A 15,715-nucleotide genomic window follows, 5' to 3' on the forward strand; every position below is an offset into this window, starting at 1 on the left:
GTACACCTAATTTTCCAAGAATGCATTTTTGAGAGAGCACAGGACTTGGCACAGTATCCAAGCAGAAGCTGCAATTAATTAAGACAAAAGGAGACAATTTGGAAAAGTGTATTGCAAACTGTGCCCACAGCTCAGCAAAGGCTAAGCTACATCTAAGTTAAAACAGCAAGAAAAGGGAAGAAATTGATTTATTCCTAATTGTCAAAGAGATGCAGGTTTATTTTGAAATGAGCGGTGTCGGCATTAGCTATCTGTATTTATGGTGTTGAATCTAATTTTCCTACAAAAAGTGAGACATAAGGCTGGGTGAATAAATATAATTTTAATGAAGGATTACAAAGAAATATGCGTTTCTTTAGAATTTAGCTTTCAGAATTTCTCTTTCCTTACAAATTGACAAAAGAAGATTCCATTTAATTTTTAAAATATATGCCCAAGTCTTGTAGAACTTTTCTACATATCATTTTCTGACTATACAACAATTTATATGAAGACCCTACTGTATTCTTTGCTGTTTCTCTTCAAATCATACCCTTCAATGTGAAGTCTACATGAGCAAATAAATGGAAAAGAATGGGATTAGCACTGCTTCATAGCTCGTACAAGTTCAGTAGCACCAACAGCCCTATCCCAAAAGTGTCTGTCGTACACTGAAACAATTCTGTCAGTAATACATATGAAATCAATTACTACATCAGACAAAAGATGTACTGTACTAATAAGCCAGTTTCCATGTTCCCAGGTAAGCATTCTCCGAAAACCTAAAATCATCCATTTCATGATGCAGCTGGCAAAGCCAGCCAATCATTTCACTCACACGCTCTTCAGAAAAAAAAGGGCATGTAGATCTTACCATGAATGCTTAATATATACTATAGCTATCTCTCTACACTCTGCAGGTCATGTGTTACGCTGTCCAGTCAGTTACTGTACTCATCCAAGGTGAGTACGTAAATCCTAAACATACTCAACTAACGTTCAAGTTTGTAATAGTCCTGACATCTGATTCAAAAGAAATATTTATAAATGTTTTCATCATAAACACCATTATAAATTCAGCAATTTACATCTTTTGATGATGCACTTACTGAAATAATTTAGCAACTCTGTAGCAGAATTTCATTTGATATTGTAGTGTAGAAAGCAATTTTTTGTGTCATTCTATAATTAACAAAATTTTAAAAAACAGCAATAATATATTAATAGAGTTATTTGCCTCGCATTTTTATTTTTATTGCTAGCTTTGTGTAAAAATTTGTAGTGCAAATGTTCTGGCAATATTATGAGGAAACAGTGAACATTTTGGAAATTGATGTAAACCTGCACAGAAGTGAAGAATGTGATATTCCAACTTTGCACACATATATATAGAGACTGAATGTGCTCATTCTCATGGGAAATTAATGGCTTTGAGTTCCATTATGTTTTCACATAATTTCACAGAGTAATAACAAACATTGTAATGGTTTATGTTCTAGAAAGAATGTGTATTCTGATGTAATAATCAAATCTTCTGAGTTCTTTTTTTTAATGTATACATGAAAACCCAAAAGATTCATTCTAAAACTAACACAATGCTAAAACAAACAAAATAAATTAAAGTAACATATAAATCAAAACACTTAATACAGATTAACAGTAGATGACTGATGACTTCATCGCATTTTCAAAAATTTTTCATTCTGATATTTGTTATACAAATATAACACACGGTGGGAAAGAAGAACAGTCAAGTGTTGTGAACTGTATAGGGAACATATTGCGAAAAAGCTGAGGGAAGGGAGGGGAAGCACTGATAGCAGGAATATGAAGATTTTTTTTATCTAATTGCAGCACAACCATGGGGATTTTGCGACAAACTTGCAACACAATCAAAAAAAGACTCCGTTTGGCAAAGTAGGTTTGTTACATTGCCGATGTTCATTTTGCAGTGCTTCTTTTTCTCAGAAACTTGTGGAAGAATAAATATATCTGTACATGGATAAAGGGCAAACAGATATTTTCTTCTCTTTTCAGATATTAAGTGAAACTTGATGACACTTTTCTTGTTCCTTGTAAAAATTATATCCCACATCCCTCACCATTTTTCTTCCTCACCTTCACCTTGCCTTGATGCAGCAATGAGCAGCTCTGTAGCAGTGTTACAAACCATGCAAAGGGAAAATGTAATTTAATAAATGACATAAACTATATGTAAACACAGAAACACCATAGGTTCAAAGACAGTGTACTAGGTTTGTTCTCCATACACAAAGCTTTTTTTTACATATCTAATCATGATCTCACTTGCTGTAAAGAATCCATTTCACTGGCTTGCTTTGCTTTCAACTCTCCTATCACACTTTATTAAACATTCTTATTCTTGCTTTGCCAACCCAAAGGCTGCCTGAGGCAAAGCAATTGGCTTTGCGAGTGGGAGGTGTTTTAGAGTGGAGAAAGAAAAAAAAATAGAAGTAAAAATACCAATCTTCGGGTTTCAAGAATTTGAAGTAAAGAATATGTCCTCAGAGACATGCCAAATTTGCCTTTCACTCTCTAATCACATGTGCACATCAACATGTATCTAATTAGTATACTTTTCATGTAAAACTACCACCACAAGAAAAAAAGCTTTTTAACATCTAAATCAGATGCTTCTAACAGAGACGCTGGACCTTCTTAAAGCAACCCATAAGTCTGGACAGATACCAGAAACCTTTCAAAACACTTATATGGTAAAGCTGTCCCTTCTAAATATGGAGACTTTTTTATTATTCTTTTAAGTTGTATAGAGTTATTCTTGTTTGAATATATAGAGTTGTTCTTGTTTGTTCATTTGTTTTCACACAATTTTACTGAGCAGTTCAGAACCTAAAAAAATCAGGACTATTTTTCTTTGGAAAATATTCAAAGAGGTTTGATTGTTTGAATTCAAAAGTAAAGCAAAGGGCAAATGACTTGTTTCAGATACATTAAATAATACAAGGGATAAGGGAATAGATTTCTTTGAAAGCATTTGAATGACCTCACTTATGATATCACCAACACATCAATGTGGAAATATTTCTTCATATCAGTGCTGGTCTTTATTATTGCTCATAATGTATGTTTTCATTATGTCTTGGCTGTGGTACTTAACACCAGTCATCTCTACAAGATGACAGTATTCCTATATGTAAGTACAGTCTCCATGGAAACGCCATGAAAAGGGGGCTAGACGCACTTTATATAAAAAAAGGACTTATGAAGAGGTTTTTAAAGAATTAAAGAATATATGAAGAATCATTTGTAATAGTCTCACAGGCCAACTGTCTATGCATCAAAATGGCTGTGACACTTTTAATTATGTCCCTACAAGATAAATTTCTTGTGCTTATTGCATGGCCCTAAATTACTTTGTGTTTACTACATGCCCCTAATTCTCAAGAATACATTGGTTCTGTAAAAAAATTAACAGTGGATTATCCATCTGAAATGTTATCACATTTATAAAATACTGTAAAATAACATTCTAAAAGGCAACATCATCTCATTACAGTGTTCACATTAAAATATTTTTCAAAATAATAGGAAAAAATAAAAAGCAGAGCACTGAAAAATACAGTAACCTTTTTCAAATAAGATGTCCTAATTTTGTGGCTAACTAGATGAAACCTCACTTAATCTGTTAATCAATTAATTTATTGCTATCAGAGCAATACAAATATTACCCAAGCAAGTAAATAAAGTTTTATTATAAGCAAAATATAATTTTGACAAATACTATTGCAATGATACTGCTTCTGCCAAGCCATCATGCTCACAACACCTAAACTCAGGGTTTGCTGGAATAAGTTACCATAAAGAGTATGTTCTCATATCTTTTATGTGACAAGATTATACAACTTTGCCCTTTAAGGTTTCAGCCCATAATACCTACTTTCCAAAGAGAGTAACCATGATACTGTGTGAAAGGCTGTACGCATTTTATAAAAATTACCTTAAAGCTATAAACTTGCTGTGTTTATGGCAAAGTAATATGATGTCATAAAGCACTAGGGAACATATCTAGGGCAAAATTTGCATGAGAGATCCACAAATCGTATGTCTTTTTCCTTTTACTACAATGATGGTCAGGTTTTATTCAAAATATGAAGAAAAAATGTTTAGAATGATATTTGGATACATCTCTCCCACATGTTGAAACAAAAAGAGTTAACCCTCCCTGTACAAGTGTATAATTGCTCAGGATAATAAATGGAATTGCTGATGCTGCAATACATATCTTTTAGATTGATTACTGTATCCTTTCAAAATAAGGCCCATTCCTGTTAATTCTTCATCAAATTTTCCTAATCTGCTCTTACAAACAGACCTAGTAAGATGAACATTTTGGTACTACATCTTCCATTCATTCACATACATGCCTAAAAAATTTCTTACACCTACATATAGCCAAATAAAAAAGTTATTTGAGAAAATGTTAGCTAGTGGAATAACGCATTTCTCACCAAACTCACATGAAAAAATCCTAGTGGTCCTGATATATATGGCATTTTCATTCCCAGCAGGTACTTCACTTGTGAAGTCACAACATGTGTAGCTGCTCCTGTTGTCATTGCGCTTATCACTGGTTCTGTTAACAAGAAAGTGGCACTGCCCAACTGCAGCATAAACATTGCTACCTAAAAAACAAAGGCATCAGTATGAGCAATTATGATAAAATGCAGATTTCTCATGAAAGGACAATGAGCCAGGGGCCTTTTAATAAACAGTAAGATAAATGAGATAAAGATAAAAAGTAAAAGCCCTTTGAAGGACAACTATAGCTGCAAATAGACCGCACTGAAACTCTATGGGTTTATTTGTATTGTCTTACTTGCACCACTAGTGCAATTAATATTAACTAATATTAGTTTAGTAACAAAAATGGACTGAGAAACTGCCTTCATTAAATGCTTAGTATTCTGTCCTGCTCAAATATGTGAGCACAATTAATACAATAAAAATATCAGCTCAACACAGCAACGTGAAGTAAAGCAACTCCAAAGGTGAAGGTGGTACTGTCTCATTCCTGCTATGCTGCTATTCCAGCTGAGCAAGCACAACGCTGTATCTTGGTCCAGCCTACCAATTGCCAACAGGTCAATATCAGGATTACCAACTTTAGTAATTTCAACAGCTGGAAATTTATTAGATACTAAAACTACAGAGAGATGAGGCTTATGGTGAGAGCTCTGTCATCCCACAGAACCCTGCCCTGCCCTACCCCAGGCTGTTGTGTCATTAGATTTCTCTCCCCATGCAGTCTAGCAATGGCTTTGTTCCTCTCACAAATCCCTTACCCTTCTGGTGTGCCAATGACTCTGCACATACCATTCAATGTACCGTGATATTTGATCCTCTTGTGCTACAATATCATAATATCAAACACAACGAGTATTGCCATTCTACTACCTCTAGTTACATCAGGTTCATACATTGAGGTTTCTGGTTTTGCAAGTGTTCGGGTAAGGGAGCAATAGAAGTTGCTTCAGATGACAGATACAAAAAACTTATTTACAGAGAAATGGAGATATTTATTCAGTTCTGTATGAAGAACTTCATAAACTTAGAGTAAAACTATTTTAAAGACCTTTAAGAGCTATTTTCTGTGCATTTATGAAATACTCAACAAGTAGAATACTTGTATACAATCAGAAAATTTAAAACAGGAACTAAAATTCAGCACTCAATGTCATAAACACAATCCCACATGCAAACTGGATTTCTTCGCTAGAAAAAGGATTATACTTTGGCTCATCTACATTTCATAGAATCACAGATTCATAGAGTCATGGAATCATAGAATCATAGAATAGTTAGGGTAGGAAGGGATCTTAAAGATCATCTAGTTCCAAACCCCTTCCATGGCCAGGGACATCCCACTAAATGAGGCTGCCCAAAGCCCCATCCAGCCTGGCCATGAACACCTCCAGGGATGGGGCATCCACAACTTCCCTGGGCAACCTATTCCAGTTCCTCACCGCTCCTATAGTGAAGAAATTCTTCCTAATGTCTAGTCCAAATCTGCCCCTCTTCAGTTTGCACCCACTCCCCCTCATCCTGTCACCACAAGCCTTTACAAATAGCCCCTCTCCAGCTTCCCTCTAGGTCCCCTTCAGGTACTGGAAGGTCACTATTAGATCTCCTTTGAGCCTTCTCTTCTCCAGGCTGAACAAGTCCAACTCTCTCAGCCTGTTCTCATAGGGAAGGTGCTCCAGCCCTTCAATCATCTTTGTAGCCCTCCTCTGGACCCGTTCCAAAAGCTCCGTATCCTTCTTACATTGAGGATTCCAGAACTGGACACACTATTCCAGATGAGACTCTCAATCACGTCATGCCCCATCGTGTACTGAAAACGGGGATTGCCCTGACCCAGGTGCAGGACCTTGCACTTGGCCTTGTTGAACCTCGTGAGGTTCTCAGAGGCCCACTTCTCCAGCTTGTCCAGGTCCCTCTGGATGACATCCCGTCCTTCCAGTGTGGCAACTATACCACTCAGCTTGATGTCATCCACAAAGTTGCTGAGGGTGCGCTCAATCTTGCTGTCGATATCATTGATAAAGATATTGAACAGCACCAGACCCAGTATGGATCCCTGAGGAACACCACTCATCATGGATCTCCATCTGGACTTTGAGCCACTGACCACTACTCTTTGAATACGACCATCCAACCAGTTTCTTATCCAAAGAAACCAGTTTCTTATCTATTTGACCTTGAAGATTATTTCAGCCTTGCAGCAATGCTTACAGAAGTTATTTCAGTGTAGAGGCATACAATGAAAGAGTACTATTCCTCCCTAATACAGGTATATGGACTACAGCTGAATCTACAGCTATTGTAGATGCTTAGTAGGAATACAGGACAAATAGCCAAAATATTATTGCTTACTACTATGTTTTCTCTTCTTATCCCAGACTGTAATCAGTCTTTTCCTCTGAAGAATGAGATTTGATATCTCAGTTCTTGAAGAAGGTTGTTACATACCTATGAACACTACTGCGGTTAGCATAACACTTAATCCTTTTCTCATCCATATTAAGATATCATTACATGTAAATTATATCCCCATGCAAGAAGGTCTGCAGATTCATTAGATAAAAAAGCTATTCTTACTTCCATAATCTTTTGCATTTGCTATTCTTCTGCCTGAAAAGTTACATGCTCTTGGCACGGAGTTTTTGTTACAATATTTTCCAAGAGGATTATTTTGTGTTTACTGTACTAAAGATCATCCCTTTAGAAAATATCACAGCCTTCTTTGCTTTAATTTACTTTGTCATGGGGTTAAAATAATAATTTCCAAATGTTATCATTCTTTATGCCTGATCATTTATTTCTGACCATAATGCTCACACGTATACAGTGAGTTACCAGTATAATAGCACAAAAGAAACAAAAATTCCTAAGTAAGTGGCTGTTAATTTATCACAAAAACCTCTAGTTAGCACTTTCCTCTTCTATTTGAGAGGCTAAACCTGAGATTAGTTTTTTTTCTACTTCCCATTGATAGCACAGGAATTGCTCTGTATTATGAAGAGTCAGAACATTGATTGCCATTCAAGATTGGGCCCAAATTATGATAATTATTGTACTCTCAGTGAGTACTCTCAGTGAGTAGTATTTTAGTTATTCAGGCCTCAAACCAATAATTACTAATTTTGGATATTTTCTTTAGATGTTTGCTCTATCAGTCTGCCTATTCATATATTTAAAATGTTGTTCACTGTAGCAAAGTTTAAAAAGACACAAATTCTCCCTTTGTGAATTTTTGTTTGTTTTCTAAGATTATTTTGTATTGTATGGATGCAAAATTTCTAACCGTGTAATAACTAAGTTTCCAGAGAATGGGATGGATGTTTATTCCACTGCAAATTGAAAACCACAGAGACAATTCTGTGAAGTACATAATATCACAGAGAAATATTAAATATAATTTCAGAGAAAGTTATTACAGTGGATTACAGAGAAATGGTGCCGTGATTGCAGAACTCACCAATTTCAGGATCACTCTCACATTTACCTTTTTTTAAATTTTTGGGGTTATTAAATCTTCAGAATTTTAGAAGGACAGGGATGGCTAGAATTTCTTTGTGTAGCTTTTTAACACCACACTATGACAAAAAGCTCAGTACGAAGTAGTTATCTTGAGATTAATTTTGCTTTTACTAGGAATACATTCTTGATTAAATTGATGTGAATGAAATCAGGAGCTGTCATAGAAAAAGAAAGAAAACACAGGACAAAGCGAGGGAAAGCAGCCTTGAGTTAATGTACATTATAGGAGAAATTATCATGAAAAAAAGTTCTAAACACCAAGCGATCAGACAGAAGCGGTAGAAGGTGAGATTTCAAAAAAAAATATAGAAAATAAGTGAAAATTATAGTTGAGAATGAAAGAAAGATAATATAAACGGAACCTTTTCTTGCAGCTGTCTTTACTGCTGCACAATTTTACCCTGACAAAGAGCAGGGGGATTTAACCAGGAGAAGAGAAATGAGTAACTGCAAAAAGCAAAGCCCTCATGTTCATTAATTCAAGCCCTTTTGGTTCTCATCCACTTTCAACACTTTCTTCCCATGACAACGCTCAGTTTATTATTGTTAAAATTCCACTCACTGTATACTGGATCAAACTCCATGGCTGGTAAAATTTTTTATCACATAACAGGCACTTTGGAAATCACTGATCCTAAACTTTCTGTCCTCAGTAACTGGAAGGCTGATATCGTGTTACCTGCTGCATGAATTCAGTTTTGGACAATGAATTTTAAATCCTTCGAAACAACTTTCTGGAAAGTGTAGCCTTTTATTTATTGTTAAATCAGATAAGAAATGGTCATACCCTTTCTGATCATTTGCTGCATGGGCCAAGAAGGCAAAGACAATCACAGTGACTATCTCGTGGAAGGAAACAATACAGAATGTGAGCCTCTCATTTAGTATGTTGTATTGGTTATCCTGAAATCAGAGGCTGCAAAAGCAGAGACATCTATAGACTGTCTGGAGACCAACAGTCAAACAGAAGCAGCTGAGCTTGACTGTCACCAATTTAAAGCTCTTTTTTTGCCCTGTTTCAATAGATACAATTGACAGCTTTTGGTCTTTTGAGTTACAGATCTTAAGTTGACTGTGGGTGGCTTAAGAGTGTTTGGTAGCTTCTGATCGTGGGTGGAGTGAGCGTTCCTCAGTCGAGGACCTGAAAAAGACTTCTTTCTGTGGTCTTTCTGGACTAATGTGTAGCACACTGTACCATAATTTTGGTAACCAGGGCTACTATCCAGCCTAGTTGTCCTTTTCAAGATATAGAATATGAGCCTGCAAGAAGTTATTTCCACTGTGAAAGAATAATGAACTGTTTTCCTGACTGTCACTGCGTAATAAAGACTGATGTTTGTACTTCATGAATAACTACGTATAACATAGGATAGTGCAGTGTAATTTTTCCCATGTGGAAACAAAGCTTTGGACAATATTATTAGAGAAACACACTTAGTATTCAAATGTGTTCTGTCATTATTAAGCAAACTGACAATAGACTATGTAAACTCATTCTTCAGGTAACCAGATACAATTTTTATTTCCAATACTGTACATCAGATATTAATTATATGTAAGTTTTTAAAATACAGTAGCAGAAAACTTACCAGTAAAAATGTAGAAGACTGGAATGCAACAACCACATATTTCTCATTTGCGGAAGAGTAGTGCAACTGAAATCTACAGTACTGTGGTTGTTAAGAAAATACGATGTTTTTCTAGGATAAAAATTAGGTTTTTCTCACTTTGAACTGCAAGCAGCTTTCCTTTATTCAACAAATGTTATGTTGAAGTTCAGTCTATTATATTAGGATTCGTTGTAGACACATATATTTATGCAAGCCTTCTTGCACATATAATGTACTAATAGGAAAAAACAAATGTACCCAAAAGCTTATTTTGAAGGGTTTTTTGTCCTATAAAGTCATTGTGCAATTCTGATTGCAAAATTATTTCACAGACATTTATTTTCCATCACTTTGTCTCCACATCAATACCTCTGAGGTATATCAGGGAATAATTCCTTTAACTTGATTAGCTTTCCATGCCCTATTTCTCTTTATAGAGTAGTAGTTACATAAACATAAAAAAATCTGCATTATGCTTTCCATTCTGCGTTTAAAAATGAAATTTTCTCTGTGACTGCATTATTTTAAATGTTTTTTGTAATTACAGATTTTATTTTATTTTTACTTATTTTCTTTTTTAATACTATGTTTTCTTTATCAGGATGTCTCTTCAGATAACTAAATATCTTCCTTCTTTCATGAACACTCAGGAAACCAAAATTAATTAAATGAAAAATTTGGGCAGCTAAGGCTCAAATTTCAAATCTTAAAAGCTTCTGGTGATTAAAAAGCAGTTCCAATTTATTTCATGCTTTGACAGCACTGAACTTCACAAAGCCTGCTCAGAGCTTGCCTCATGCACAAATCATAGAATCATAGAATCCCTAGGTTGCGTTTCTGTGTTTCTCTCCGGAAACCAGGTACCCAGGAGGTATTGCAATGTCAAATGTCAGAATATTTTTTCATTTTAATATTTACAAGGAAAGAGGGAAGTCTTTGAAGACAAGCAGCTGCTAATGGAGAAAGGAACTCTCAATCACATCGTCCCTCAGTATAGGATGGGGGAGGACATGATTGGGAGCAGACCTGTGGAAAAGGACTTGAGGATGCTGGTTGATGAAAAGCTAGACGTGAGCTGGCAATGTGCGCTCACAGCCCAGAAAGCCAAACGTATCCTAGACTGCACCAAAAGAAGTGTTGTCAGCAGGTCGAGGGAGGTGATTCTCTTTCTCTGCTCCCCTCTCGTGAGACGCCACTTTGGGTACTGTGTCCATTTCTGGGATCCTCAACATAAGAAGGATATGGAACTGTTGGAACAGGTCCAGAAGATGATCTGAGGAATAGACCACCTCTGCCATAAGGACAGGCTGAGAGAGTTGGGGATGTTCAGCCTGGAGAAAAGAAGGCTCTGGGGAGACCTCATAGTGGCCTTCCAGTGCCTGAAGGGGCTACAAGAAAAATGGGGAGGGACTTTTTATGAAGGCATGTAGTGATGGGACTAGAGGGAATGGCTGTAAATTGGAGAGGGGCAGATTTAGACTAGTCATAAGGAGGAATTTCTTGACAATGAGGGTAGTGAGGCACTGGCACAGGTTGCCCAGGGAAGTTGTGGCTGCCCCATCCCTAGAGGTGTTCATGGCCAGGTTGGATGGGGCCTTGAGCAGCCTGATCTAATGGGAGGTGTCCCCGCCCATGACAGGGGGATTGGAATTAGATGTTTAAGGTCCCTTCCAAATCAAATGATTCTATAATTTTATGAACTCAGTGCTTGTGGTCAGAAGAGAAGAAAAGAACAAATCATTTGAATAATCTTTGAAGAAGGAGCTGATTCATGGTTTATTTCTGAAGGAGAAGGAAAGAGAGCACCAATAGCAACTGAATACAGAGCTGCCTGAATGCGGTTTTACTTCATATTGCAATGTGCTAAGGCCATGTACACAGACAATTACTACATCTCAACACAGTAGCAATAGATTCTTAAAAGACATTACTTTCATCATTCATGAACATTGGACCAGACCCATGGTCAGCTTTTCTCAGAGCAATGAAAATAAATGTATTACAAAAGTCATAATTATCACAAATGCAATGCATCAGTAACATACAGAATGTGTTCACCACTGACCTGAATGATTCCTCCTAGGAATGAAACTGCTGCTGCAACTCCAATTCTCTGCATTTCAAATTCTGATAGGCCCAAAATTTCTGAATTATTGCTTGTAGTGAAATTAGTGTTGACTAAAGGAACAAGACGCTCAACTGCATTGGCAGATATTAAGGAAGTTAAAGCGAAAGTTCCTACAAAAAAACACATGCATTAGTCACCAATATCTCCATATCTGTCTGTACTCATCACTCATCATGTCTTTTTCAAAACTTGGCCTTTATGAGTAAAACTGCCGTTTTGTGCATTTCTGTCCTGATAAGAACAATTTCTAAGCTGATCTTTTAGTGTGACACACATTTCTTCACATAAAATGGCCACTTTGTGCAGGCCATTCCCTTCATAATCCCCTAGCATTCGTAGCTGTTATGTTAGGGAAGTACATCCTTATCTGGACCTTTTATATTTTGTTTATGGACTAGCATTCATTAATTTGTCAAAGCTTTGTTTGAACCTGCTTGTATTTTCTGCCTCCACAAGGTCCTCTGGGAGCAGGTTCCAAAAGTTCATCATATGCTGCAATATTTTCTTTAATGTATACTTTTAAAGGCATTTAAAATGATGTTTCACCAGTTTCGTTGAGCTCTCCATACTTATACTGTTGCAGGACAGACTGAACACAGTTCTGCCTTCACTTTGGCCTTTATAGAGTAGCACTCCCAGCATGAACCTACTAGGGACAACACCACCCTAAAAATGACCACTAGGTCCTACTCTTTGCTTCTTATCCGTTAACTCACTAATAATTAACAGAAAGATTTTTTTTTCTATCACAAGGGCAACTTAGTTTCCTTAACAACTTTTTGTGTGGAACCTTATCAGTAGTTGTTTGACCATTCTGATACGTTATACACAAAGTATTTCCATTTTCTATGTGCTTTCTGACACTTATACTGTACTCTAGGAGAAAAATCCTATGTAGGATTTTTCTTTACAGGAGTCACATTAACTTTTCTCCAACAGACTGTGATTATAGGTATCTTTTGGTGACCTTATTTTTTATTATAGTCTATAATAATAAGACCCAGGATTCCCTCCAGAGCCCTTCCAACAGATGAAATTACATTGCTAACTTAACAGTCCTGTGGCCTTGTGACAGAATGTCCCTGTTACACATTTGTCAGAAAGATGTCCCACGATTTTCTTTCCTGGCTTCCTAATTTTAATGTATTTAAAAAACTTGAACTACCAGTTTCGTCATACTTTCCATATGACTCTTCAAATTTCTTTTTAACTTCATAAACTTCCTGCATATGTTTGACCTACCATATTTAATGCCTCAGTTGGCCAAGATTTTCATTTCTCAAGTGCCCAACACTCCCCTATGATAATCTCTTTAATTTTCCATTTGAGCAATGAAAGGTTCACTTGGATCACATTTTCTTTTTTGAATCATGATACATATTTTGCTTGGACCCATAATACATTTTTTTTCAAGCAACGTTCAGGATAGCTGTAGATACTTTGCTTTCCAGATTGTTCTTTTTTCTTTTAAATCTGTTCTCTTACTTTTACTTTTTTAAAAAAAAAAAAAAAAATTACATAAAATCAGATTTTAAAACATTTTACATGGAAGTCTATCTGAAATCAAAAACCTATATGTGGTATTATGACATGAAGATGTCTCAGAGGATGCTCCAAGATCCTTTACACCAAAAACTATCAAGAAAAAGATGTAGGGGTTAGTTGCTCAAGTGAGTAATCCTTTCAAGTAGATCAGCTCTGTCACAGAAGAGATATTTTGACTGAGTAAAAGTTGACAGAACTGAGCCACTGACAAATTCATAATTGACTTTACTAAAAAAAGAACACTTTTACAGCCTGTACACATATGGAGGGCCTCACTGATCTCACAGAAAATACTAGTAGGGGAGAGACTGTCACCAACGGACAGGAGTTATGGATCATGTTGGGATCTGAAGCAGGCAGTATAACTCCAGTTCATCCTGCATTTCATAACACCATAACGGAGACTGGTGGGATGTGTGCATGAGACATTTCTACTAAAAGGATCAACAGCACATGTCACATACATTCATTTTTAAAAGTCTTTACAACTGTAAGGGAACTGGTTTGTTTCCTTTTTTTTCCTTAAGATTAACTTCTGGAATAGACACTTGTGAAAGGAACAGTTTTCGATACCAGGGACTGTGTAGGAACCTGTGTCCATGGAGGTGCAGAACTCTCAGCAAATCATTCTCTGAAGAGAATTCCCTCCCAAGGATAAAACATCAGACTTAGTTTCTCAAATTTACCCATTTTATTCTCTGTTTTCATTACTAGAATTTTATGTGAGACAGATTCTTATTTATTTACTTTCCTACATATGAACATATGATGAATTCTTTTCTTCTTAATAATTTCACATCCACAAACTGTTGAAAATAATTAATTTTTAATAATGGTTCTTGTGTTAATATACCTACAAAAGAAGGTCAAACAAATCATACTAATCTATCCCTACTTGAGTGTCAAATTTATTTTCCAAATTCTAAATTTTAACTTTTTTTTTAATGCTTTTTTTTCTTGAGCTGAATACATGCCATCACTCATTACAGCATCAAATCACTAACAGCATCTACAGATTCTTCTCAGGAATACAAAGTCTCAAATACTTTCTGTACCTTTAGGGAAAATAAATTTTCAGCTTGCCTTTCACTGCATGACAAGTTATAGTTGTCCAGCAGTGTTTAAAAATTTAACTGAGTATTTACGAACAAAAAAGGTACACAAAACATGTGGCTAACTTCTTACTGAAACATTCCTGAGTGCATACACTTGAGCAATCAGATTCTGCAGAGTTCGTTTTGTGTGTTATTACTCAGAACTATCTTTCCTCCTTTTGGACGTTTTCTCCTCCACAAAGAAAACATACCTCCTCCCTGCTTAAATCTTCTGATGACCATAGGGTTTGCTTCCCTTTACCCAGTCCAATTGTACCTCATCCTTCCTGCGAACTTCAGAGGCCACCGAGTGCCTACCATACCCACCAAAGTATTATTTTTTTCCAACTTCCATCTATAACTTGTGGTCTTTGAAGTGAGAGCGTTTGTCCACCTCTTAGGAGATCAAAGTCATTCAACTTCTACAGCTGCTGTTGACTCTGCTGAGGGCAAGCAAGTAGCTCATAACCTTTTGCTGCCTACCCACTTAGTCTGCCAATGGACAGGATTTGTATAGAACTCACTGGGAGGATCTCTGGCTTTAATACAACAGCAGATGATAGGCAGAGAAAGGGTCGGGGTTTTTTTCCCCTGAGAAATGCAGGGTTTGTGTTTTAGACAGGTGAGAAGTAGTGTGTGTTTTCTGTGATTTAAGAAGCAGCCCAGTCTTTTTCATACTTGTTTGTATATATCTATTGTTGACTGAGCCTTTTGTTAAAATCTTAGCCTGAAGCAGATTTCTAAAGCAGAGTTAAAATACAAAAGTCCTTTGTAAACTACATTTACAAAGGAAGTGTCAATGCAACACTGAATTATAATGTCAGGAGTAACTCCATCATATTCTTAATGAGGCTTTCTTCAAATACTTAAACTGGCAAAAAATAATCATAAAAAGAAGCATGAAAATATCCTCTATTTAGTCTTAGATAATTTTCCTTCCATTGATCTTATAACAGCAAAAACATGTTCAGTTTCCAATTCCTTTTTCCTGAAAATGTTTTCACCAAATACACACTTACCTGTAGCAACATGATGTCCCATTCCAAATATGGCATATATAATGACAGGGAAGAAAGAGCCATATAAACCAAAAACTGGATGGACTGAAGACAAAACCGCAAAGGCCAATCCTATAGAAATTAAATGGAATTACTTCACTATATGAAGATAAAACTGTTCTGCATTCAATTTTTTTTAATGAGAAAACATCTACAATCTTATTAAAAGCAGGAAATAAAACACCTTCATTTACAAAAACCTACACCGTAAGCCAACTA

The 15,715-nt window shown here is 36.1% G+C and overlaps 1 protein-coding gene across 1 annotated transcript in view; it reads right to left on the reverse strand.

Moving 5' to 3' along the window:
* The window catches only part of SLC26A7 (solute carrier family 26 member 7), a 62,355-nt gene that overhangs the window by 36,336 nt on the left and 10,304 nt on the right, over nucleotides 1–15,715 (reverse strand). The window contains exons 2-4 of the mRNA XM_054060698.1: nucleotides 15,458–15,568; nucleotides 11,737–11,909; nucleotides 4,479–4,643 (exon numbers count right to left, since the gene is read on the reverse strand). Of these exons, the coding sequence (XP_053916673.1) occupies nucleotides 4,479–4,643; nucleotides 11,737–11,909; nucleotides 15,458–15,568 (449 nt within the window). The remainder of the gene's footprint in view (nucleotides 1–4,478; nucleotides 4,644–11,736; nucleotides 11,910–15,457; nucleotides 15,569–15,715) is intronic.

The sequence above is a fragment of the Cuculus canorus genome, chromosome 2, assembly GCF_017976375.1.
Source record: "Cuculus canorus isolate bCucCan1 chromosome 2, bCucCan1.pri, whole genome shotgun sequence".
Taxonomy (NCBI): domain Eukaryota; kingdom Metazoa; phylum Chordata; class Aves; order Cuculiformes; family Cuculidae; genus Cuculus; species Cuculus canorus.